At 39.6% G+C, this 27451-nt stretch overlaps 1 protein-coding gene across 5 annotated transcripts in view; it reads left to right on the top strand.

Annotated features, from left to right (window-relative positions):
- The window catches only part of NKAIN2 (sodium/potassium transporting ATPase interacting 2), a gene marked incomplete at its 3' end in the record, with an annotated part of 1000956 nt that extends 973899 nt beyond the window's left edge, over window positions 1–27057 (top strand). For 3 of the 5 annotated variants that reach the window (XM_082729988.1, XM_082729989.1, XM_082729990.1), the window contains one exon: window positions 20261–20346. In XM_082729988.1, the coding sequence (XP_082586114.1) occupies window positions 20261–20346 (86 nt within the window). Of the gene's footprint in view, window positions 1–20260; window positions 20347–21037; window positions 21127–24549 lie in introns of those variants that run through there. The other 2 variants (XR_014311534.1, XR_014311535.1) reach the window with 1 other exon arrangement.
- Between the last annotated feature and the right edge of the window lie 394 nt (window positions 27058–27451).

The following is a 27451-nucleotide window of genomic DNA, read 5'->3' as shown; positions in this document are numbered from 1 at the left end:
TTTCACTCCTTCCTGGCCCCGCTCAGGATCTGAAATGGGAGGACTGGAAAAATACTTCTATGCCATGGTACTATCATGGATAGTTGCCTAGGCAGCTATATTTACTCTGAGGAAAAAATTAGAGTTGGGCATCTTTTCTCTTTTTTCTGGTTTCCAAAAATATTCTTAATGACTGGATTTCAAGACAAAGAATGAGATCTATTGCTCTGCAAAGGAAAATTTGAGGAAAAATTCCAAAGAGAAATATGTGTTTCTTCTTCACTTTCCAATCATACTAGAAAGGAGGAAGCAGTATCAGGTGATTAATTTAGAGGAGGTACTTTTTCAATCACAGTAATACATGATGTAAAATCTGGAATACACAGCACATAGTTTGTTATTTTGTGTGTTAAAAGAAATGATGGTCCTGTCACTAAAAACAGCATCTGTGTAACACTCTTCAATATGTCAAGTGTGTCAAGTGTTATGTCAGACTTTGGAAATTTTAAGATTAGTAATACACAAGCTTTTACCTCTAGGAATTTGCCATCTAGTAGGGAAAAACAAACATGTGAACATGTAAGTATAACAAAACTCTGTAGAGTGTATATTGTGGAGAGATGAGACAGGGACAAGGAATGGTTTCATTGAGAAAGACACTCGAGTGTGAACTTCAAAGATGAATATATATTGTTGGGTCACTGATAAGAATAAGGTGATCTGAGGCAAAAGATGATAAAGTACCACGACACATCATAGCCTGCCATGCCAAGGGCAGAGCTGCCGGATTAATATTAGTTGTATCTGTATTTCCAGAGAAGATCAGAAAAGAGAGCACGAGGGAGACAGTAGACAAACAGTCATGCCAGAGTAAGGACTTTGGACTTCATTTTGCATAGCATGACGGCAAATCGACTGGCAGGTAGTTTATGAAAAAAGAATAATATAATCAGGAATGTGGCTTAGAAAAATCACCTTGGTATCAACATGAAAGAAAGTCTTTGATGAGGGACAAGATGAGGGAAAGGGAGTCTAGTTAGGACATCATGAAAATGACAGATATGAGATGATGAAGGTCTGGACAGCTCTGTATTAGAGATGGAACAGCTAGATCTGGTAAGAAACATGCTAAAAGGTAGTAGTTCCTTGGTGATGGATGCATACTATGTAAGAGAAGGACTGACAGATTCCTGGGTTTCTGGTAAGAATGAATGGATAAATGGAAATGTCATTTGAGGAAAGTAGAATGGGGATGTGACAACTGGTTCTGTTTAGACAGGTCGAGACTGAGATGCCTAATGAATGCACATGAGAAGATATCTCACAAGCATTTGTCTTATGCACAAAAGCCTTATTCAAAGATTAGGGAGGGTAATAGATGTATACATTTTAAAATATATGGACTCCACAACCTATGTGAGTTCATTCAAATATTATTATTTTGTGTCTTTGTGCCAACCCCGTGGTGAAGGGCAAGTCCAAATTTCCTATGGGAATTAAGCTTTCCTTAAACTATAATGTTTGATTTCATTTTACAATGATATCAGTGCATTTTCATCTTCAGAAAATATTGACATGCAAAACCTCCTGGACAGATAATCAGTATCTCTCCAGAAGAGTACCTCCCAAAGGGATCCCAGAAATGCCAGTTCCATAAATTATACTGCTCAGAAAGATTCCAAAGCCAAGTAAGTTTGATACTAAAAATGTAGGATGCACATTTACATATTAACAACTCTGAGGGCTTTGTGGTAAAGTATGTTTTATTTTTCCTAATCTACAATGTTGTTTTAACCATACTACTTGGGTGAGGCCAGATGCAAATCAAAGCAAGAAACTAGAAAGATTTCTACAGTTTTATAATTCTCACAGTTCCCCAGGAAGAACACAGTACACCATACAAGGCCATTGGGAAGGGTCATGAAGCAGAGAGAGAGGGCAGAACTGTTGGCCAAGCACCTTTATTGTGATTTCCTCAGAAAGGTCTAGGCAAGGTAGCATAAACAGGTTTAAGGTTGGCTAGTTAAGTTGGAACCCTTGTTCACCGTGACTATGCAAGGAGATGGTCTGGGGACACCTAAATGCTCCAGATGTTTTAAGCAAGCCAGGGTTGACTTGGCAATAAACCAGTGGTCATTTTGTAGATGTGAAAGCATTAAGTTACAGAAACCAGAAGTATAGTTAATATCCTGACATTTGAACACAGAACACTTCTTCGTAAGAAATCCTGATATTCCAGAGAATTAGAAGGCTGAGGAACTCAGTTTAGGGAATTCCAACCTCTATCAAGTTTTTTTGGCCAAAGCAATGTAAATCCAAGAGGATATGAAGTCACAAACATCTTTTGGAAGGTTAGGTTTCTATTTCAAGCATCTAATAAACTATTTTCCAAAAAACTCCAAAAAATAGTGCTTATATCGTTATGTGTATTTTAACCATGGCCCCTTACCTGCCTTTATTAATACAAGTCCAAGTAGACTCCTCATAAACAAGTTTTTCAATTTTAATCTTTTTGCTCAGTGGTTTACATGAACTACTCGTCTATTTGTATACCCAAAAAGACTGATCCTTACCTTAGATATTTGTGGGACCCTTAAGAAGCCCAGAGGAGATGCTCATTTGGGCCAGTTCTGTGTCCAGCTAGTTCATTTACTGTAGTCCTTTACAAACAGGAGTAAATTGTGAGTATTCGTTGAACATGATGTTTTGGATTGATAGTTCCCTTGTATTTTTGCTTCCATTATCTGTCTGTATGGTCACCTGCAGACACTGCCTAAATCCTCAGGTTGTAAATTTCTGTCTAATTTTTGGTAATCATATTCTAGAGAAAAATCTTTTGATCTCTTAAAAGCATTCTGGCTTGGCAAAAAAGAATAAATGCTCTCAGAAAGGAAGGCCTGAAGTATAGGAGAAGTTTATTGTATGCGTAAACAGAGAAGGGGGCTCGGGACATGTCCATTCTTACCTGTTGTGGATCTGCAACGGAACATTCAGTTAGGAGCGGACTGTCAGGAGGCCGTGCTAGCCACCTGCTTGCCAAATTGGACAAGTTTTCACTCCTAAGAGCCTCATGAAGAACAGAGGACAGTTTTAGTTCTATAACTTTGCTGAAAACAGGCACTAGAGTAAGAGATAAGGACCCAATTTTGGAAACTGGAAAACTAAAGTATTCTTGACGTTAATACAGAGCTGACCAGCTATATGTTCCATTTTGATATTCAGGTCTTAGTCGCCAGGGGAGCCGGGGAGCTGTAGGACCAGAAGCCTCCAAGGAAACTATGGATAGGGTTTAGGTTCCAGAAGCAAACTCTGCCACTTCACTGCATGAAATAGCCATCGGTCTTCAGTGAGCTAGAGGGAGTTAGACCGTAGGCACACCAAATGCCTGAGAATTTGTTTCCTTATTTCTCCTTTTAAACAGGATCTCATTTACTTTTGTGAAGCCCAGCTCAACAGATAGGTAGAGAGATGAGAGATAAATAGGTAAGATCGGTAGATATGCTGTAGTACAAAGGTGTTTTGGTTTCCAGTGAAAAAGCCTGGACCTTGAAGTTTACATCTCCGGCCCTTCAGTTCTGGAAGCCAGAGGCACAGCCTGACAGGCCGGCAGCGGGCAAACGCACAGGACAGCACTGCCATCTGCTGTGCCTTCCTGGAGACAGCGACAGCCCTGGGAGCAGAGCTGCTTTGTGGGAGCAGAAAGACCGGAGGCACTCTGCACCACCACCACAACGCCCTACCCCCCACCCCCGTTATAGTAGTCGACTAGGGCTGCAATAATAAAATACCACAGACTGCGTGGCTTAAACAACACAAATTTATTTTCTCACAGTCCTTGAGGCTAGAAGTCCAAGATCAAATTATTGGCAGGTTTGCTTTAAGCCTCTGTCCTCACAGGACCTTCTCTCTGTGTGGACACACCCCTGGTGTCTGTTCCTCTTTTTCTTCTTCTTTTTTTTAGATTTTTATTTATTTATTTGAGAGAGAGAGAGAGCATGTATGCAAACATGGAGGAGGGACAGAGGAAAAAGCGGAGTCCCCGATGAGTGGGAAATTCCAACAGGGGACTCAATCCCTGGACCCTGGGATTATGACCTGAGCCAGAGGCAGGCATTTAACCAACTGAGCCACCCAGGTGACCTGTCTCTTCTTCTTCTTGTAAGGACTACTGGATTAGGGCCCCACCCATATGGCCTCATTAAAATTAATTGCCTTGGGGCACCTGGGTGGCTCAGTGGGTTAAAGCCTCTGATTCAGCTCAGGTCAGGATCCCAGAATCCTGGGATCAAGCCCCACATCCGGCTCTCTGCTCAGCAGGGAGCCTGCTTCCTCCTCTCTCTGCCTGCCTCTCTGCCTACTTGTGATCTCTGTCTGTCAAATAAATAAATAAAATCTTTAAAAAAATAAAATAAAATAAATTGCCTCTTTTAAAGGCCCTACCAAATACAATCCTACTGGGGGGGTAAGCTTTTAACATATAAATGGGGGGACAGATTTCAGATCTAACATTCCATATCAACACACACACATACACACACACACACACACACACACACCATGTGGCTCCCAGACCTTTGACCGTCCCTATGGGGCATAGACTGAGGCAAGCAGTGGCCCCCCAGCCCATCAAACACATGTGGGTAAAAGGCTGCGAGCTGTACTAGTTCCCACCTCCCTGGTTCCATGCTTTCTAAGGAGTTCCCAGTCAGCACCCCAAGCCTTGGCATGGGGTGATCTCCCTTCAGATGAGAAGCTCCTCTCCAGAAAAAAACCTGGGAGCCTGCTCCGGAGGGTATGCCTTGACACTTGAACCCTATTCAAGTAAGGAAACCATTGCCACATACTTTTATATATTTGTTCATGAAAAGGCAGTGATATTTCTTAGGAGGAAAGACTTTCTCCAGGAGAGCAGGCGACCCTTGCTGCACTGTCTTTGTGACGAGGCTCTTCCCTGTATCTTCTGTTGCCAACCACGCTGCGTTTTCCTTATGACCTCCAGCCCTTTCTATTCTCCCCTACATGTTCTCTTTTACAATATTCTGTGAAAGAAATGAAATGTTCTGAGATTCTCAGTCTGGGATGCCTTTTATGATCTGTGTAGCTCCTCTCTCACCTAATCCCTAGCTCTCCTGCACCACAGTTGGATGTCCACTTACAGGGATAGAACGAAAACCTTCCCTCTCAGCCTCGTTAGCACTGTGAGATGTGACAATTAAAAGGAAGACATGCAGCCATGGAAAATAGCACCAATCCAGAATAGAAAAAAAAAAAAAAATCATATGATTTCTCAATTTTTATTTTATTTTCTCATAAACCTTTTATTTAATAGTTCAACTAAAACGAAACATCAGTCCTCTAGAAAACGGATCCGTTTCTCTTAAGTAATCACTATCTTTTCAAAAAGAGATTCACATATTTTCAAGTGTTACTAAATATTCAAATCACCCCTAGAAAGATACAGAATGTCATTAAAAACTAATATCCTGGGCGCCTGGGTGGCTCAGTGGGTTAAGCCGCTGCCTTCGGCTCAGGTCATGATCTCAGGGTCCTGGGATCGAGTCCCAAATCAGGCTTTCTGCTCAGCAGGGAGCCTGCTTCCTTCTCTCTCTGCCTGCCTCTCTGCCTACTTGTGATCTCTCTCTGTCAAAGAAATAAATAAAATCTTTGAAAAAAATATAATAATAATATCCTAAAGGGACCTATTTTGAAAAAAATATTGAAAAATGAATTCTCGATGTTTAAACTTATAGATACGCACAAGCACAAACCCACCAACCAAGCAGAAATGCATAAAAACCTGTCCCGAATTCTCTAAATTCAAGCGGCCTTGGGATAAAAGTCACAATCGATTTATAGAAACGTTCATTTGAAAAGCAAACCACAGGAAATTATTCACTTCTCTGAGGCTAATAATTTTCTGTTATTTTTGTTTGATTTTTCTTCTAAAGGCTGCTGGCCTACACTTGTGTGTATTGAACTCCATTCTGTATGTTTTGATCATTTTTCCAGTTTGTCAGGATCACTGAGTTTGAAGGCAATTCTTTGAACGCAATCACACACACTCCCACTTTGGGGGGAGGCAGAAGTGGCAGCAGGGAGGAATCCTACCCTTATAAAAAAATATTTGTTTCTTCCTGTTTATAAAGAAATGTGAGTTGATTGCAGAACATATAGAAAAGACAAACATCACACACACACACACACACACACACAAAATTAGAATGACCCCACAACTTGAAATTCCGTTTCTCCATTAACATTTCAGTGTATTATATGGCTCCTTGTCTTCCTCCCTCCCTCCCTTCATTTTAAAATCTGCCCCTTCCTTCCTCCCCCCTCCCTCCTCCCTCCCTCCCTTCCCTCCTCCCTCCCATCTTCCTTCCTCCCTCCCCTCCTCCCTCCCTCTCTCCCTCCTCTCCTCCCTTCCCTCCTCCCTCCCCTCCCCCCTCCCTCCCATCTTCCCTCCCTCCCTTCCTATTGTCTGTCTATCTGTCATCTATGGATTATCTTTCTTTCTTCCCTTTCCTTTCCTTCCTTCGTATCTGGTAGTTAGGGTCATACTATACAGTCTGTTGGGTAATCTAAGCTTGCTTTCTTGTTATTTATAAATCACTCTTAACCTAAGGAGTAGAGACAATCAGCGGTTCAAAAAAGGTGCCGCGTTCTTGGGTATCAGATTGGCAGAGTTAAGATAATGTTGTGTCTGTTTTACTTTTGGTGTATCATACTCAAGCAATCAAATGAGAGAATAATCTATTGTTAGTATGGCACTGTTTTATTGTCTTTTTAAAACATTTCTTTTGTGATTTTCAAGGTGACTGACTGAAATAATCTTGTCCACCTCTGCTAGCCTCCCACAAAACCCAAACTTGCCATTTTTTCCCCCATTTCTGGATAGAATTACATATTATGAAAGACTAGAAACCCAAATTTCTAATATCTACTTATGCTGTATAGAATCATAGTGAGGCCAGGGTAAAAGGCATCACCTTGCTCCTTCCTCAACCCCCCAAAACCACAGAAGCTCGGCTTCTATTTAATTTTACAACTTTTACAAGTTTCTGCTTAAGATTTCTTTTGGACAAGTAACACTGCAGATTTTAAAATGATGGAAAACTGTTGTCTACCACTTTTTTAACACCTTAATTTTGTCGACCCATAAAGATTAGATGACTTGCTCAAGGTCACTAAGCTTATTCCTGAACTTGTGACACCAGTGCCGTACATATGGACTCCTTCAGATCAGGAATATTAGCCATTGCTCCTCTGGGGCCACACCTGTCTTGACCACTGCTGTATCCTCACCATCTAGCACGTCTCCAACCCAGAGCAGGACTCAATAAGATCTGGGAAATAAATGAATCAACCAATCAGCTCTCCTCAAACACTTCTTGGACTATCTGGAAACTGGTAAGGAATGTGACATCTCCTTAGACCCCAGTTTATTCTAAGTAAATGAATTATCAATTATAATAAAGCACTTCTGTCATTTTCTAAGCAAATGACGGAAAAGGATGGGATGGAAACTTGCCACCATATGTAAAAAGGAAAAGCTGAATAAATGATCGACACCCAAAATGAATGTTGACATAGGCCTATGCCTCCCGTCAATCACATGCAAGATTCTATCAGCAGCAACAGCATTCCCTACCAGTGAAATACAGTTTTAACATTACATTGTCTTCCCCGTTAGCTGCTAGTACTGGTCTCTTTTTTCAGCCTTCTGTTAAATTCCTCCCTCTTGTGATCACAGAAAGGAAAATAGATGAGCTTTATTTTTAACTTCAGATATTCAGGTGAAATTTGTGTCTGATTCCTCAAAGGTCACTTCTTATTTTCCCCTTTTTCTCACAATGCCTCCCCCATTGTATCATACTGCTTTCCATTTATGCCCACACATGTACGTGCACGCACACATGCACACCATAATCATCATTACAAGAATTTCATGTCCCCGAGTCAAAAATGCAGGGGAAGAAAACTGATTTGTTCCCTGTCCTCTCTTGGTTCAGAAGGACCAGGGCCTTGTTTCTAATGAATCACGTTGAGGTAATAATATTCAGACCAGCACAAAGGAGGACCCTTTCCTGGGGTGTAATAAAGGAAGTATTTTATGCACAAGATATGTCTGCCTAGAAGAATTGAAGTTATCCAATATGCTTCAGGTTGTCTTAATCAGCCTCAATGGAAAAGAAAGCCAGAGAATGAATGGAAGGAGAAGTGGTGACATTGTAACAGAAACAATTAAAAGAAAAACCTTCCCCTGTGATTATCCTGCTTCATCTTCCAATTCTGCAGTACCCAGGCCACCTGTAATGGACTCACATCATCTCTCTGGACTCACATCGATAATGACATGACAAAGAAGGCAGCTAAGGGGCAGGAAAATAGCATGCTTTTAGCACCATAGTGTAGTAGATACACAGGCCAACAAAATAAAGTTCCCGAGATCCCATAGTCGTATCTTCGAAAGAACAAACGAGAGCAAGACAAAGAGCCGGCTCAGGACACCGAGCGCTAAAAGCCCTCCAGAGCTGAGCGGTGCTGGTCAAGAAGGCTCGATATTCCGCGCGTGTCTTTTGATAAATGGTGCTGGCAGGTGCCCACTTCATTATGTGCAGTTGCGCTTCCGCTGGGGAAGTGGCTTCTAATAGAGACAGAGGGCTGGGCTTCGCGATCTCCTTCCAAATAGCAGGAGGATGAAAACCAATGTGTCTCTGAGGATGGCCACCAGGTATGCAGGAGGAAAACCTCTGAGCACAGCAGCCTTCCACGTAGCCTCTGGACGAGTGCCTTGTAAATAAGCGAGCAGAGGGCAAACCCGCAGTCCTGCGTGACATTTAAATGAGGATGCTTTAGCAGCCGCGAGGACTCCAGGAGGACTGGCTGCCGTTGTGTGGCAGGAAGTGGGGAGAAACAAACTTAAAGCTCGCAGGAGGTGAGGTTTGTTTAAATAATAGAAAGTAATTAGACTGAAGACAAAAATCAGTGATGGCATTTTATAATTACAATTAATTTAAAGGTTAATTTCCTTTGGTGCTAAAATCTTATTTAAAACATTTACCAGGAAAGGAAATTAGGATGTTGCTATCAAGAGGCATAGAGTGCTTCTGGGAATCCATGCCTATTATCACTTGAAAATTAGGTTAGGCCCAAAGTGGGAATTTCAATTCATTTTTGTGTATAAAGGATGGTGGTCAGGCTCGGAGTCGGGTGAGGTTAACTGGGGCAGGCAGTGCAAGATTTGCATTTTTCTGTTTGTTTGTTTGTTTATGGGATTAATTGCAAATGTTTCCAACAAAGGAGCCTAGTTTATACATGAACAATCCTGACGCGAAAAGAAAATTGGATATGGATTGCTTGTTCCCTTTGTAACTAATGAAGTTGATGTTAAGGAATTCCCGAAAGCGGAAAAGCCAAGGGAAGCTCAGGGTGACATCCATGCACCTTCGTCTAGGAAGTGAATGGAATCCAGGGACAGTGTTTCTGTTGGCTCCAAACCTGCCAATCCTGTTCCCTTCTCCCAGTTCCCAATTTTCTTTTCATCACCCTGTTTCTCAACTGGATATTATCATGTCTCAGGTTCCAACCGCTGTGTGTGTGTATGTGTGTAAATATATAAATGTAAAATACGCATATACCTCATATACCCTACAGTATATACACAAGCTATTCAGCAGTTCATCTCCCTGGGAACTTGTTTAGTAAAATCAATGCATAACAGGAGTAACAGTCAGAGAAAAATAACTTCTTTGCAATAATTTTTCCCCATTCACTATGCCTGGGTAGATTTGCTCATTTTAAATATTTCATTGCTATCATTGGTCTGTAAAACCATCCAAGAATTATGGAACTGTGCAGAATCTTAGAGCTGTAAGCAATATTAGCAATTGCCTATTTTAATCCCCTCATTTTACAGTTGAGGAAAGGGATACTTGAATTGACTTTCTCTAAGTTAAACAGTCATTTAGAGGCAGAACTGGGAATAGAACCTAAGTCTTCCGATTTAAATATGTTTTCCACATCACTTCTCTGAGATAATCAAGATAGATTCTTTCAACGCATATTTATCAATAACCACTCTGTGGGAGGCTGTGTGTTATCACGAGACGTGTGGGGGGGAACCAAGCAGGTACCACCTTCACCTTCATGGTGCTTAGAGTCAAGGGTGCATTTCACACAAAGAACAACTGTAACTCATAGTGAGAATTCAGGCAAGGCGAGGAGGTGTGGTGGGAATGCACCCCAGCATGTCTCATCCAAATGAGAAGACTAGCAAATTCTTCCCTCAAGAGATGACATTTTGTCTGAAATCTAAAGGAGATGTCAGAGGGGTATGTAGAATTTAACAAAAATAGGTGTGCCTTTGTTAAAGAGGACTACTTTCTACTACAATCCTTATCGACCAAATGTACACCACAATTCACACAGGAATCATCTGAAGTGTTTTTAATGAGCTCGATAGAGCAAATCTCGTTTCAGCTTTCACAAACATCAATAAAAATATAAGAATAACTACTGGACATTCTCTTTCCTTAAATTGCTACTGTCCTTCTAAAGAGAGGATTAATTTCCGCTCCAGAGTTTTGTGATTTTCCTTTCTGGAGAATGCAAAAGGACGCAAATATTATATTAACAAGGATTATAAGGCAAGGCATGCATGTTTTTTAAAAATTTTCTTCAATATGCTTGCATACATAAATGGACCCACCCCCTAATTAAAACCTCTGTATTTAAATGGGTCGTACATTCTAAGTACACCCTGGATGTCAGCGGGGAAGACATGCCCAACCATGTCTGGCTCGCCCACCTATAGCTTGTAATAACGGTTCTCTCCAAGTTTAACTCAAAGGCATGTCATATCTACTGGAAAGCAAGTCTGAGAGGGAAGAACGAAACAGATCGGTGAATCCGGTCCATCCAAATGGTGTGGCACAAAATGAGACCAGGTACCTTGAAGCTGAACTTTGCTCAGTTATCTCATCCCATTCGGTATGCTTCTTCACCTCTATTGAAGGCATTAAATGTGACTGGATACATAATTTTCTGACTCCAGCTTTCCAATTTCTTGACCTCCTCAGCACTTACCACTCTTGTTACCACTCACTTCATCTACCCCTTAATTTCCTTTCTCAAAGAGACTAATTTGGGTCATCTTCACTGTGGAGAAAAGAGACGTCTCCAAAATTAAAAATTCTCTGCCTGACTGTTAAGTTCTGTTTTTTTGTTTGTTTGTTTTCCCCTTCCACTTTGTTCCTCTGTCTTCCTCCTTGAAAAACTTCCCTTCATCCTTATGTAGGAATTTCACTCCACAGGAAACTTTGTTTTTCTCATTCTCGGAATCATTCCACTTGTCATCTCTGTCCAGTATAGTCATGCAATGATGCCCCCACCGGTCCCCTGCACTTGAATCATGCTTGGATTTTCAACAGCCACACTTGAGGCTCAGGCTCACTTTCTCCACTGCTAATCCTGGGTTGCTGCACAGAGTTGGAGAAAGTCTCTAAACATGGCTGGATGCTCTCTCCTGCTCAATGACGCTTTCACTTCCTCCCGTGGACTCTCCTCAGGACCTGTTTCAAACCTAGGCATGGGTTCTGAACCTAAGCAAGTACTCAAACCAAGAAAATTAAGGCTATCAAACATGAAAACCTTCCATTTTTTTTCTCCCAGAACCTGAAAAACTCTCTATCCTGGAAATTGTCCTTTTGTCTCCTTGCAACCCTACCTAAATCTGAGAGAAACAGTTGCAGCTTTTTTCTTCCTGAGTAATCCTTCACCAAACACTGAGCTCATCCTCTCTGCCTGATCCAGAAGGATAAACTTTCAGGCTCTTCATTCTGGTGCAGGCCACAGGATAGTTCCTCTGGCCTATCTACAGGTCGAAACCTCAGAGAACACAAACAAGGCTGGTCCCAGCCTGTCTCTGGCCTTTTAAATAATATATGAGGTGATTTCCCAAGAAAAATAAAATAGAAAATAAAAAAATAAATACTTGAAGTATGAAAACTCAGTTCCATATAGATTCCCCACCTCCCCCTTTTTTTTCAAAATTATGTCACACAAAATATTCCTGTTGCTTGTGAGACCACAGTTAGCCAACAGAGTGGTCAGTTGAAGGGTTTCCATAGACCTACCTCAGCTCTCCTCAGCTTCTGCCGATGACCCAATACTATGTCATTCCACACAATAACTCTTGGAAATTATAATATACAGTTCTCATCCTCTCGTAAAGAAACTAAATATGCATTTTAAATTATTTTCTTCACGGGGCACCTGCATGGCTCAGTTGGTTAAGCAGGTCATGATCCCAGGGTGCTGGGATCGAGCCCCACATCGGGCTCCCTCCTCAGTGGAGAGCCTGCTTCTTCCTCTCCCTCTGCCTGCCTCTCTGCCTACTTGCACTCCCTATTTCTCTGTTAAATAAATAAAATTTTTAAAAAATTATTTTCTTCGCATAATTCCCCTTCAAAAAAGATAAGATCCTAAATCTGTCCATGGTGTATCTTTAAGAGGCATGCATCTAAATATAGCATATGACACTTGATTCTGTCAATGACCCTATGAAGTTGGAATTATTTCATTATCCCCACTTTAGGGAGGACAAAAGTCAGGCTCAGAGTAGCTGTGACCTTGTGGGTACAATGCTGGTAAGAAGTGAAGGTACAACCTGAGCCAGGTCTTCTGACTCCAAAGCCCTTACCCTACTTCACTGTTCCTTGTGATGTATCCAGGGGTGACTTACACTATTGGAGAATTGTTTGATAGTATCATCCTGGTGTCCCCAGAAAACCAGCATGTGTTTCTTCAAATCACCCAAAGGTACTACATTCCCTCAATCCAGGCAGAAATAGGCAAGAGCAGAAAGACAGAATACTTTGTCATGTGGAACTTATATTTTATTTTTCATTTAGTTTTTAAAACCAAAAGCTTTACATGGTTGCTCAGGCTATTTCAAACTAAAGAAATATTTCTTCTGCTATGATACCATCGTAGTGATTGCTTTTCACTTTCATTTTTTGGCATACGTAATTGCATTTGGAACGGAGTGTAAAATATTGAAGATCTGGTTCTAATACAACTAAGAGAGAAACATGAAAATAAGACCCTGAGAAAAAACATCTGCTGAGCAAGGTTAGGAAGTGAAGTATCTGTACTGATTTAGCTCCTAAGTCTCATTTCATTCAGTGTGGGCTCTGCCTGTCAGAAGCCCTCTCTATTATAAGAGTCATTTTAGTGACCTTAAAGCAGCAACGGGGTAAAGTACCCCTACAAAGGATTGTTTCCCTAATCAGAAAAAGAAAAAAAAAAAGTTAACTCAGCGTCCACTCAGGGATTTTAGCCCAGACCGAACCCCTCAGGTTCACACAATAAGCTGAATTGCTGCTACCAAGCAAGTCTGTGTGGGAGAAAGGTGGTTCTTTTGAATTTGGCCTACGGTTGGTTATGCTCTAAATTTCTTTTGTGCCACTGGAGATAAGTACCCTTGAAATTCTCACCTGCAGAGATAATGGATATACACTCTGTTGTCATAGGCCCACACAAATTCTTTAATGTCTTTCAAAGAGTTCTCCTCAATATTTAGGCTGTTTTCTGTGATCTGCCTTTTAAAATTCACCTCACGGTCTTTTCCAGCTCTGTCTCCAAAAGGGAGTATGTTGACTAGTGGCTTTGCCATTAATGGCCAGGGTGCCATTTTAAATTGCAATACCTCACTACCAACATGTACTTTAAAAAGGCAATTTTCAGTTTACCGAACACGGTGTTCATCATTGAGAGGTTTAAATAAATAGGGAGCTCACAACAGGGAATATATTTTAGCAAGGAATATGTATTTGAAAAGCATTCTTCTCTCACTTGATAATTTTTAAATTCCACTATTATTAATGTTATTAAATCATAGGTATTAAACTGATATGGCACTTTACTAATTTAAAATCATTGGGTTTCCATGGATCTCTATAGGTCAGTAGATATAAATACACCCATGTTGCAGGTGGAAAAACTAAGGCAAAGAGAAAATGTAACAGTTGCAAAGAAAATGATAACATTCCTGAGTTATCTTCAGAGGACCAAAGGTAAATCCCTCCAATGAGGCAAACATTAAACGAGTATAATTTTTGTTTTATTTTGTCACCTTCTGTCCTGCTAGGATGGTATAAACTGGCCAGAAAGAGAATCATGATTTCCCTACCAATTACCAACATTTGCAGTACTCACCAGGATTCATGGGAGAATGACTCTCTCACTGGAGTCACTTTGAGGCCAAGAATGTCTTAGCTTCTCTTCCTCTACTCCTCTAGGCCAAGGAGACTACTGCAGTAGTCTTCCCACTGGCATTCAACACTTTCTTTTATCTCACAGGACCCAGTCAACAACCAACTTTCTAGATCTTCTAGAAAGGGTCTTCTCTTTATTATCATTGAAGGTCTTAAGGAGGAAAGAGTGAAAACAGTTGAATTTCACTTAGGAATTTTACCAACATCTTCCATACTCCAATGATTACCTAATTTTCTTAAAAGGCTAACAGGTCTAGAGTTTTCACTCAGTAAAGATGGTCTTCCAGGAGCCAAGACACTGTTCTGGGTTCTGGGCTACTGTAGCAAATAACAAGAAACAGTAAATTTCACCCAGCTTACATTACAGCAATGGAATCAACAAAACAAGTAGATTGCAATGTCAGATGGCAGTTGATATGTTCCAATGAAGCCCAATAAAGTTGAACCAGAAGAAACTAATCTCTAAAAATCCCAGCATGTTTTAACTGGCCTTGCAGCAGTCAAAGTTATGTTTCCCTTTTTACAGGAATATCCTGGCCCTTGCCACTTGAATATGCCACTTGTCACTTACTGCATTTCCGAATGAAGCCAAGCCCCAGCTCCCTCCTGACATTCTTTACTGTTCTGTTAGAAGCAACAACACTCTCTTAGTCAACAGGGTTCTGAGTCAACTTTGAATCTTGCTTTTTCCTCTCCTTCCCCCATATTTAAAACTCGGCATGTGGTATGTTTTCTACCTCTTTCTCCATACATCTTGAACTCATTGTCATCTTTTCTTTCTCATTCTTCTAATCCTAATTTAGTCCTTCAGTAATTCCCATCCTTCATATTTTCCGATAAACCTTGAAATAATAGGCAATATGCCAAGTGGCTATGAAGAAAACATTCCTCCTTACTTTGAAAAACACCATTGTAATCAGAGTTGTACAAGATGGGGCTGAGGAGATAAGTAATTTTCAAAAGAAAGGATCATTTAAATATTTATGTGATATAAGTGAGCAGACACAGAAGAAATGAACTAAACCTTGAGGGACGCTCACCTTATTGCCTCTGAAAGATACGTTACAGAAAACCAAGACGTCTCACGAGTAACCATCACTGGCAAATCCAGCCTGCACGGGATTTTGCTTCGATCCTTGTTCACATCAGAATATTACTAGATTATTAGATTGGAAATGAGAAAAAAATGAAGAAGTAAATTTTCTAGAAAGAACAAAGTAAAGATGCTGGAGAATAAGTGACAAAGGGGAGCATTTATGACCAATAGAAGACTCAAAGCAACAACTCAAAAAATGTTTGTGAAGTGAATAATATAAAAGAAGCCTGAATATTTCAGATTTAATCTAAAATGTGATGCAAAGCCTTTGATAACCTCCCAGTAATTTATCAGAATGGCATGAGTGAAAAGCAGAAACCACTTTTTCAAAATACTTAGGAAAGAAATAGAGTATCTACCTTCCAGTCCTGTCCTCAGCTCTTGTGTGCCCCTAAGCAGTCAAGTAATACTGCATTTATCTGTAAAGTGTAGATAATTATTCCTACCCACTTTACAGTAACTTTGTAAAGATAATTGATATCACCTGAAAGGACTTTAGAAACCATTAAGTATCACGCAACTGTTTAGAACTTTATTTTTATTTTCAGAAGTTAAGGAGATACCTGAGGAATAAAAGGTACTCTTTTTTTCAATAATGCAGAGATAAGTGATAATTCAAGCATCTAGATGCTATCATAATTACTTAGAAAATGACCTGTCTGGTGTTTTATGACCCTTATTGCTCAGAAAAGTTTTATAGCATATGGTAGCCTCTTTAAAGCCTAAATAAATGTGATTATGTAAAGGAAAAGGAAAACAGACCAAAGTGGTATTAAGGGTATTCTAAAAACGTAAGTTAACCCCACTGACTCAGTTTTTTGAGCAAGAAAAGATTAAAAAATAAATAACTAAACTGGTTTCCTCTGCTTCTGTTCTCCACCCACGTGGTATCACAAAGAGTTCCAGATGTGGTTGAAGCACATCTGTAAAGGTGCAAGGAATCGAGTCTACCTATGCTGATCACCAGACTATTACCGTCATCATCAGTTGGACCCAGTTTATGGCTGCTCCTCTCCCTCGGGTCTTCAAGAAGACAGCCCAACAATTATCGAGAATTAATATAGGTGGAAACTGACCTTCACAACTTCCTTGGCTGTGAACTCAGGCATATTTATAAAATATACAACAGAAATACGCCCTTTGATTGTTGTTTAAATTTGAATCCCCCCCTCAAGTGTGAAATGGTAAAAGTCCATTCTAGTTGATTCAGGTCCTCCTCTTTTCTCATGTTGGTTCTGAGTCCCCTGCTGTTGTAGCCTTTTTGTGGCTCCAGATGATCCGAGTGATCAGAATGTTGGCAAACCTTCCAGCTCTGGTGGTTGTAAGCCAGCTCTACCACACCCCACACCAGCTAGATCATGCCTAATAAGAGCAAGCCCCAGACAACTCAAACAAACGCTGTTCACGACACATACTCGAGGACACACCTCATTTCCCCTCTCGCCTTTTGTTTCTTTCTTTTTTTAAACATTTATTTATTTATTTATTTGCCAGAAAGAGCACACAAGCAGGGGGAATGGGAGGCAGAGGGAAAAGCAGGCTTCTGGCTGAATAAAGAGCACTATGCAGGACTTGATCCCAGGATCCTGGGATCGTGACCTGAGCCGAAGGCAGATACTTAAACACCTGAGCCACACAGGCGCCCCTAACTTATTTTATTGAAATCCAGTTAGTCAACATAGAGTGTATCGTTAGTTTCAGATGTAGAATTCAGTGATTCATCCGCCGAATATAATGGCCAGCGCTCATTACATCGCATGCCCTCCTTAATGCCCATCACCCAGTTACTCCATCCCCCCACCCACCTCCCCTCCAGCAACCCTCAGTTTGTTCCCTATAGTTAAGAGTCTCTTATGGCTTTTTCTCATCTTAGAATGGTCTACATTGCTCCCAACTCAAGCTTTATTTTCCATTTTTGGTCCTGACTCTATCCATTGGACTAGAAGACTCATCCTGGTTTCTTCTAGTTATCCTTTGGTTCACTCCATAATACTTGGTTTGTAATTACATCTGTTTTTTTCTGCTGTCCATCTCAAACTCCTGGAAACCAGCCAAGGAAATATTTCATAACACCATTAAGACCAATAAAGCTGAGTTTGATTTAGATCTCAATTTCAGTGGAGGAGACCTTACCACTTACATCTGCTGCGATCTCATTCTACTCTAGCCCACTCTATTCTCCAGCAGCAGGGTGGGGGCCATCCTACAGAAAGAGAGCCTCAGAACAAGGAAACTCTAATGCTGTGAACACCTCTCAGCAAACTAGTCCTTAACTAAGTCTCATTGTTGACAAGAGCGAACCCAAAAGAAAAGGAATTTAGATACTATCTGCAGTGAATCTCCAATCACAGGCAATAATTTCTCAAAATACAAACTTTAAATATAGTTGCCACTCCATTACAGTATGGTTCTTCTGGTACCATTTATATTAGCTAATGTGACAAAGGAGTTTCAGAAAACAAAGGAGTTTCCTTCTCTTTTAGTCCACCTTCCGTAAAATTCTGTAAAACTAGTAAAGTTTCATAGTTGTCCCAAATCACACGCTTCCTGTTTTTCTTTCTCCTATGCCACATGACTTAGAAGAATTATAAAGAAAATCCTGAAGTTTTTCAAGGCTTTTAATTTTCTTCTTCCAGGCCATATGTCTTACCCAGGACTCTACATGCTGTATTTCATTTTATCCTCACACTAATTGTATGAAATAAGTATTTTAATTCCTATCTTCAGAGTGTTAAATGATTTAAGGTCACACAGCTGGCCTTAAAATGGTCAAAGCAGTATTTGAACTTTGATCCTTCTAACATCGGGGCCTTTGTTCTTACACTGTTCCACGTTTGATGAGAAAAGAAATTCAGGCTCAAATAGTGTTCTCAAAGATAAAAAGAAATGAGGTATTACACTATAAAAATATAGGGAGTCACCTCAAATGCACAGTATAGAGGGAAAGAAGCCAATCAGAAAAGGCTACATACTGAGTCCAACTATATGATGTTTTCGAAAAGGCAAAACTATGGAAACAGTAAAAAGATCAGTAGTTGCCAGTGATTGGGGGAGGGTGCGATAAAAGACAGAACCCAGAGGGTTGGTTTGTTGTTGTTTTTTTTTTTAAGAACCCAGAGGATTTTTAGGGCAGTGAGACTGTTCTGTATGACACTAACATTGTGATGCATGTCATTATACGTTCATCAAAACCCATAGTTTAAAACACCAAACTCAGATGTGAACTCTGGACTCTGGGTGGTAAGGATGAATCAGTGTAGATTCACCAGTTGCAACAAATTTCCCATTCTGGTGTAAGCTGTTGACAGTATGAGAGGTTGTGCATGTGTGGAGACAGAAGCTATATACGAACTCTCTGTACTTTCCGCTCAATTTTGCCATAAACTTAAAACTGCCCTAAAAAATAAAAATCTATTAAATAAAGATCTCCCCCACTAAACAGACATCATAGACTTGATGTTACTTCACACCTTGCTTGATTTTCTACCTATGGCACTTAAGATACTAAAAAGAAAATAAAAACTAGTCGGAGCTAAGCTAGTATAGAATGTGACTCTAGAAGTGAAGCTATCCACAGGCATCCTAATTCAGTCTCAATTGCCCTTTCTCTCTCCTTCCTGTCATCTACATTGCCTGCCTTTCATTGTTTTACCTCTTTTATCCCTACCACACAACCTTCATATCAAGGAGTAGAAAAGAAAAAATAAAAACAAAATCTTTTAATAGTGCTCTAAGTATTGATGGTTTCCCCAACTACTGCTTCCAAAACCTAGTGGTGTAAAGCAACCATTTATTATGCTCATGGGTCTGTGAGTAAAATTTCAGACAGGGCACCGTGAGGATGGCTTTCATCTGATCCCCGATATCATGGCCCTCAGATGGGCAGACTCCACAACTGGGCTGACTGAGCCGGTTGGGGCTGGAATCACTTGGATGCCTTTTTTTCATGTTTCTGGGTGGTGAGGTTAGCTATCCGTGGGAACTCAACTAGCCAGTTGGTCAAAGTACTTGCCCGTGGGGGTCTCCATTAATCTCTCCATGTGGGCTAGTTTGGGCATGATGGCTGTGTGCCTGGAGAGCATCTCAAAAGAGCAAGGGGAAGTGCATTACACCTCTATGATCTAGCCTTGGAAGTCATATAGGATCACTTCTACCATACTCTGTTGGTCAAAGTGACCACTAAGTTGTACCCAGGTCCAAGAGGAAGGGACACAGACCAAAACCACCAGGTGGGAGGAGTGTCAAGATCATACTGCAGGCAGATACGGGATAAGAGATATTGTTGGAGCTGTTTGTGATAGACTCTATCACAGAAACTTTTGTTATATCTTGTTGTACCTCAAATACTAAATATGTATTGCATTTGAGTGTTCAGTTAGACTTTATTTCTGATTGCCTATTTCAGATTATGAACCACAAAATGACAATGACTGCCATGTTGAGTTAATTTACACAAGTTCCCCCATAGCAACTTGTACTTGACAATCATAGTATATGATATTATTGCTAGTGCTGCAATTGCTGATAGATACATGTACTTAAGCAATCACTATTTTTTATATTTGTAATGTGTTGCAGAAAATCTCCACACTAACCAAAAAGACATATAGCATCTTTACTGTACAAGTAAATTTTATTACTCCAATTAGGTCTTAGTTGCTTGAGAGGAGTACATAATTTCTTCTCCCAAGTGAATAGATTCTTGTGAAGCAATAATTGAATCTCACAGTTGTGGGGGAGGGGGGGATTGCTACCCTGAAGGAACTATCTGGTTTCCTCCACAATTAATCACTTTGGTTTCAATAGGTTATTACACGGTCTAGATGAGTAATCTGTGTAAGATCTTGATCATGACTGTTGACCTCTTTTGAAAAGTGAACTAATGAAAGCGCTTGTCCCTTTTCAGTTGATTTCATAGGTGGCTTTGATTCTTATGGCTATCAAGGGCCTCAGAAGACATCTCATTTACAACTACAGCCTATGTACATGTAAGTACTGTGCTTTGGAGATAATCTTCTGTGATCCTAAAAGATAATTAAGTAAACAATATTGTGGCACAAAATAGATGGCAAGGAGCTTTCCTCCAATTACATACTTCTCTTCTATTAATATTGTCTTGGCTAGGATAATTCTATAACATTTTCTTCATAATTCTTTTTTAAATTTAACTTACCAAAATGCCATCTCTAAAGTTACCTTTAGTCTTATATATAAGTATCAAAAGTATCAACTACAGAGCTAAAAGACCTTTATTAATATACTACTTCTTTGAATTACCCCAAATTACATGTTTTGAGAATGATATAACATGGGAGGTAGTTACTTGTGACTATATATAAACTATGTGTTCTGGCTTTCCCAGGAGAGTCTTGGTAATTTACATGGCTGTCCTGGCATAGTTATCACCAGTTCCTCCTCTTCCTCTCAAAAGTATTCTCATTTGGACGATAAAAGATAGGTGATCAGTTATATATAGTATAACCCTAGTATATATAGTATAACATTAGTTATGTATAGTGTTAAAAAAATTTAAAAACTGAACAATAATGCTCTGTATCATTTTTCTGATGTGAAAAGTGAAAATTAAGCCAGAAGAGTAACACTGAAATTTATCAGACCCTTAGCTCTAGCACTCAAGAGAGCAGACATACAATCAGAGCCTGATTTTTATATCTGTGTTTAGGCAAATTCCCTTGGATAACAACTGATAACAAATTCTATATATCAGCATCAAGTGATATGCTGAATTGCAAGCGAAGATCAAAATAGAAAGTAAGATTCCAATTCATTTTGAAATGTGAGCTTCTCTCTTTGAAGATATGTGTTTGTCGTCGTTGTCCTCCACCATTGAATCATTTTACCTTTTAAGATTGTTAATGTGTAGGATAATACATGGATTTTTAGAGTGTTTCTCCTCCAAGAGATTAAAGTAATTTTTATACACCTCCTTGTAAGCTTCTCCTTAAAAGGGGAATGATCTATGCATCACGCCTGCATTTTTCTTTGGAAGTATTTGGTAACACCACCCATAAAAAAGACTTTTTCAGTTCAGAATTCAGTCAGTATGATGTGTCATTCAAAGCATCCCCTCTGCAAATAGTACATCACACACTTTCTTTTTAGTACCCCGCAATCACAGCCCTAATTCAGGCATCCATTACCTATTGCCTTCTAAATTTAGTATCTCCATCCCTTCTTCCATGAGGCTGCCAAATTAATCTTGTCAAAGTACCATTTTGACTATTCCCTCCCCTGCCCCCAAACCATCAATGAATCCCTATCACCTACTCAGCAAAGTCCACTCTCCTCTCCATAACCTGCAAGTAGACTCTCATTTGGACCCAATATTCTGCTGAAATATTATCTCTTCCCTTCAACCCTTAACAACCCTTGACTGCCAATCATATGCAGAAGATGCTCAGAGATACTGGGAAAATGTAATCATGAGTAAGAACTGGCTCTGTCCTCCTGAAACTTATACACTCCTGAAGACATTAACAGTCTGATATCTCCCCTTATCCACTTTTTTTTTTTTTTTTTTTTGCCTGCCAAACTAGAACTCTTGCTTTCTGAAAACATGATGTGTATTTTTCCAATTATCTATGCTGTTCTCTTAACACAAAACATATTTTTTTCCAAAATGAAATCCCACTATCCCTCAAATTGTATCTTAAATACATATTTTATGGAAGATTTTTAAATCTCTTTTCCTCTGATAGTTCTCTTTTTTTCTAAGTACTGCAGCTGTTTTCTATTTAGACTATGTGTCTTCTGTGCTCCCCGGAAGACTTGATAGCTTACACAAAAAGTAAAATGATAAATCTTTTAAATTCTTTACCACTCTTCTCAATATTGTAGCATAACCTTATGTAAAGTATTCCATTAAAAATAAAGGCAAAGCAGTAAGGAGTAGTGGTTAAGATGACCTACAAAAAGCAGAGTACTGGAGATAAAATTCTTTATGATCTTGGACATACGATTTTATTTGAATAACTGTAACTATTCTCATCAAACCTAAGTTTCCTTATCTGCAAAATAGAGATTATATAGCCTATATGCTTTATATAATTATTCTGAATTTAGAGGCACATAAGACATAAAATATGCCACAGAGTAAATACTTAATAAACATTAACTTATTAGTAGCAGCAACAATGCTATATTAATGAATTTTACTCATGAAAAGACTTTATCAAGTCAGAAATAAATATGTACTATATTTCATTCCCAAAGGATTTCCTCTATAAACAATGTATCACATAGAATATCTACCCAAGTAACATGTAACAGTATGTTTGTACTTAAGAGTAGACCAGAACATCTACAAAGCTTGCAGTTGTTTGCTTTTGACAATATCGCATACATTTCTTCACCATGTAGCACTTCACTGTGCTGGTCAATATGCACGATCAATAAATGTGACCAAGTTATAATAAATGACATGTAACCACATATGTAGGATTAATTACAATAATAACACAGATTGCTAATTATACACAATCAAGTATATTGTTTCAATTCAGGCATTTATAATTCTAATGTTGTCCTTAAAGAGGGGACTCTGCAAGTTTAATATCCAACATTAAATTCCTTAAGCAAAACTTCCCATGATTTTATGAAATATAAGACTTTAAATGCCAAACGAAAGTAATAAAAATATTTTCTTCCTTACTGCCTGAAACTGATAAAAGTATCTAAGAAGTTTCAAGTCTCAAAACTGCTCATGAAATAAGTAAAATATTTAATGAAATTCAAATTTGGAAAGTTGGAAATACTTGCATATAACAAATTATTAGTCAAAATACAATCCTGTCCCTTCTACAAAACATCCCCTATGAGACTTCACGTACTACAACACTAAGATTTTATTTTACAGATGAGGAAACTGGATGAAGAGAAAGGAAAACAAAGGTCCCACGACTTGGTAGTTGTACAACCCCCCAGTATCAGCCAGTTTTCCTGACCCCTTAATTCTGTACTCTCCAAATTCTCAGACAGACCTGCCAGTTTGCTCTGGCATTCACTGTGTTTCCTGATTTTCAGTTTATTCATTTATACCTCTCCACACTAACTTAGCTGCCATGCTTCCAAACAGGCCTGCCTCCCTCCCTTTCTCTGCACTCCCTCTATCCCCTTCTGATTTTACATTATGCCCTGAGGATTGAAGGGCTTTTTCAACGTGGTAGCCCTCAAAATCAGTCACTTGAGAGCCACTGCCTGTTCAGATCCGGTGAAAAGCCAAAAGGACTCACACACAGACCTCATCCCCTGCTGAGAGGCAGGGACCTGAACATCTCCTGTGTCTTTGTCCTTTGGGTGTAGCTTTTCCTGTCAACCTGCCATAAATAAGTCTCATAAAGTAAGAGTAATTTAACATCATGGGCCAGTTCAAGCGCTTTAACGATATTATATAGCAACTGGAAATAAAAGCTCTTCCTTACAAGGAAAGCAAATGCTTTAAAGTAATGTGCAGTTTTAGCTGTGGGGCTTCCATTATACCCAGTCAATCTATGGCTGAGAGCTTTGAAAACGCTGCCCTAACTGACTTCCATTTAGGGCCATGTTTCACCGCCTACCGTCACCGAACAGACCATCCTCTCTTTTTCAGTTAAGTTAGGCAAATGTTCTTGGCCTGTAATTCTTCTGATTATCTATCACTCATCCTAAAAGAAAAGGTTTTCATGAATTTATTTCTTAGGGTTTGGCACACCTCTTTGAAACAAATCATAGCTCTAAAGCTACTGCCGCCACACATTCCCATGTCCACAGGTTAATTGTTTAACAAAGTAGGTGCTTTGACGACCCCTGATCTCCATGCCATTGTGCATAGAGCTCTGTCCGGGCACCCTGCTATATGAACTGTGAGAATATCCCTTGTTATCTCACTGGTAACATCTGAAAATATTGCATTCTTTTTAGCAGGCTAATTGTACAGCAATACATATTCATTTCATGTGCCCCCAGAAATGGACTTTAAATGATCATAAGTGGCCTCTTTATCCAGGAGGTTACAGACTAAAAAGAAAAGGAAAGGAAAATTGTCTCTTTTAAAACAAAATTGGGGCTTGGGCTTTTTTTTTTTCTTTTTTTTTTTTAATTTTTGTTTGTTCTTGTGCTTGGAGAGGCGAGAAAAGGCACTGAGTTCTTCCCCTGGATTGAAAACATCTTTTCTCTCTCTCTCGTTCTCTCTCCCAGGTCGAAATAATACAGATGGCTTCAGGATGTCAGCTCCTGGACCTTTCAAAGAACTTGATTCACAGTGGCCTCCTGCATTTTATGAAGAGCAAGAAGCAACTGAGTCTAAATATATATACATATTAACACAACAAACATAATGCCTCCACATACACCGGGACACACACACACACACACACACACATGCACACGCGTGTGTGTGCACTCACACACACGTACACAGAGGCCCATACTAATTCCACTTGGCCTCCTTTTTCTAACCGAAACAAACATGCAGGACACGCCCATCTTGGATTTCCTGATAGCAGGCTTCTTTCTCCTAGGGCTTCGGAAAGTTCTCAAGGAGACGTTTTGGCGTCCTCTGCTGGCCGTCACTAACTCCTCCGCAGCCCAACCGGTCGGCCTCTGCCAGCTGCCAAGTCTTCGGGGGGCGCTTTAGTGGAGAGCCCTGTCTTCTGCACTCCATACGTTTTGATAGCACCACGGCTATGTAGGCAATGTAATTGCAAAAACAAACAAAACACGCCATGATGACCTTGTAACCGAAGTCCGAAATGGCAGGTTGTTTGCCCTAAAGGCTTTACCGTACATACTTGCCTTAACCCACCTAAGTTGTGCGCCCGCCCGAGTCTCAGTGCAGACCTCCCCAAGTCCCTTCCTTTAGGCTAACACACTGCTATTAATTCCGAATGAGTTCGAGTCTGTGTGTTTCATGTCAAGAAACAAGACTGCATAGCCCAGCAGCTCCAGTGTCTGTGTACAAAAGCTGCCCGCTGTCAGCAAAGTGCTTTACCATTGAACCTCCACGGTGGCCAAAACAGACAAGTGACAATAACAAAAACGACAAAAATCGTCATCTTTATAATGCTTAAATATGGTCTTCTCGAAGGGGTTGGGTGGGACGAAGTAAAACTTACTAATCTACTAAACTCATTAATCTACTGGAAGCAGAGAGCAGAAATGGCTTAACTCATTGATTTTATTTCTCGCACTCTAGGTGCTTTTATAAGTATCTACAAATGTCTTTTACTAACACAGAAACAGCTGTGGATTTCTATCAACAGAGGCCAACTGAATATGTATTAGCTATGTTTACTCTTTTATATCTAATTCAAACTGAAGACCCTACGTAGGTGAACTTTTTTTCCTAACTTCAGCGTACGAGATTATTTTTCGGGTGGGTGGGGTGGGGGGGAGCAATAGTTACCTTGGTGAAATATTTGAGATCTCTTTGTGGTATTTGGGGGATCTGTTGTGTGTTAGAGTGTATTTTAATCCTCCTGTATTATTGTGGCAGAAAAACTGTGCTGTTAACGTAGTTGGCAACAAGATGCCTTTGGAAACTTAATAGTAGGTCAATGTGTTTATGGAATATTCTGAATTCCTAGGAAATTTTGTTCTATATATTCAAGCATTATTTGGTTTTCATTAGTGGAAAACATAATTAGCTCAGGCTTGTCAGGAACTCAGAAGACTCATATTTTTTCTTGGGAAAATCCACCTGAGATGCTAAAATCAATTTTTTTAAACAAATACAACATCCTTAAATGCAGTGAAATTGAGACTTGAAAAGTTACTAACTGGCATGGAGCAATGTTTCCTCTTGGTTTCTATGTAGTTTCAGTTACTGGGTTAACCTACTTTGGACCTTAGCCCATCCAGATCTACATAAACCAGTCCCATTACTGTGTTTGCATGGATGTCTGTGAAATACACACATACACATTTGAAAACGATAAAGGAACAAAGGTGATATTGGAACATAAACAAACAAACAAAAAGGTTCCAGCACTTGTGCTTGAATTTTCTCAGTGGCTTGTATATGTTTGTCCATACGTACAATGTATAAAATCTATAATTGCAAACATGTCAGTGAAACCTCATATGATGATTTTATAGTGACATGCATGTTTAATGTATGAGAAAAATATTTACCAATGTGTTGTCCTCTGATTTTTAAAATATAAATACTATACATGCCAGAAACTACTCATTTCATATAGTCACATTTTAGTGTGACTATTATAATGAGGTTTCACTGTACATTCGTGCTGTGATGGGGTTCCACCTTCTAGGACATGTATATGGATAGAGATTTAAGTGCACAGACAACAAGCCCTCATATTCCTGCTTTAAGTTACAGCCAAGCTACCACCTAATCACTACTATCATTGCCACGAAAATTTTCAAAAACAGTTGTTGACTACTAAAAAGTAATCAGTGGACAGGTCCTTTTTTGGGAGCAGTGAGCACAGTAGTGTGATTATATCTGGAAAAACAACTAAGTTGTACAGCTGAATCCTCCTTAAAATCCGGTGAAGAATGCTATTTTTCTAGGCTGAGCTTTTGTTATAAACCTAATATTCAGAAGGCAAGAGTTACAATCCTGATGTGTCTTCTTTTTTTTTTTTTTTTGCGTTTGTTAATTCTGAATGTATTTTTAACAGAGTGATTTTTTTGACTTACTAGTGTAATTTGCATTTTAAAAATAAATGGAAAAACAATTAAGTTTCTGAGCCATCCCTAAAAACCCCTTCTCCTTCACCCAGCGTATTTGCTTATGTCATTGACAAGGAAACCCTATTAAATTTTCATGTAGGCAACGCGGTGTTCTGTGCTATGCAGGGATGGACACGTCAGCAATAAAAAGAAATCGCCAGGTCACGGCACCATTTTAGCTCAGTCATAGGTAGTGCGTACTTTCATTATCTCCGAACACTAAGAGTTCTTTTAAGAGACTGCTTGGAATAGACTTGCTGTCATTGAGAGAACTATCCCACCCCGCCCCCCGCTTCTATCTGGATTTTAGAGCATCGGGCTAATAGCTCATAGAGGTGTTCGGGCACTATATTAAAAATTTTTGCTTAACGTAGGCAGGGTTTTTCATTTTTTTAAAGGCCAA

The sequence above is a fragment of the Mustela nivalis genome (genome assembly GCF_964662115.1).
Source record: "Mustela nivalis genome assembly, chromosome: 5".
In the NCBI taxonomy this organism is placed as follows: domain Eukaryota; kingdom Metazoa; phylum Chordata; class Mammalia; order Carnivora; family Mustelidae; genus Mustela; species Mustela nivalis.
This window is presented reverse-complemented; position numbering and strand designations above follow the sequence as displayed.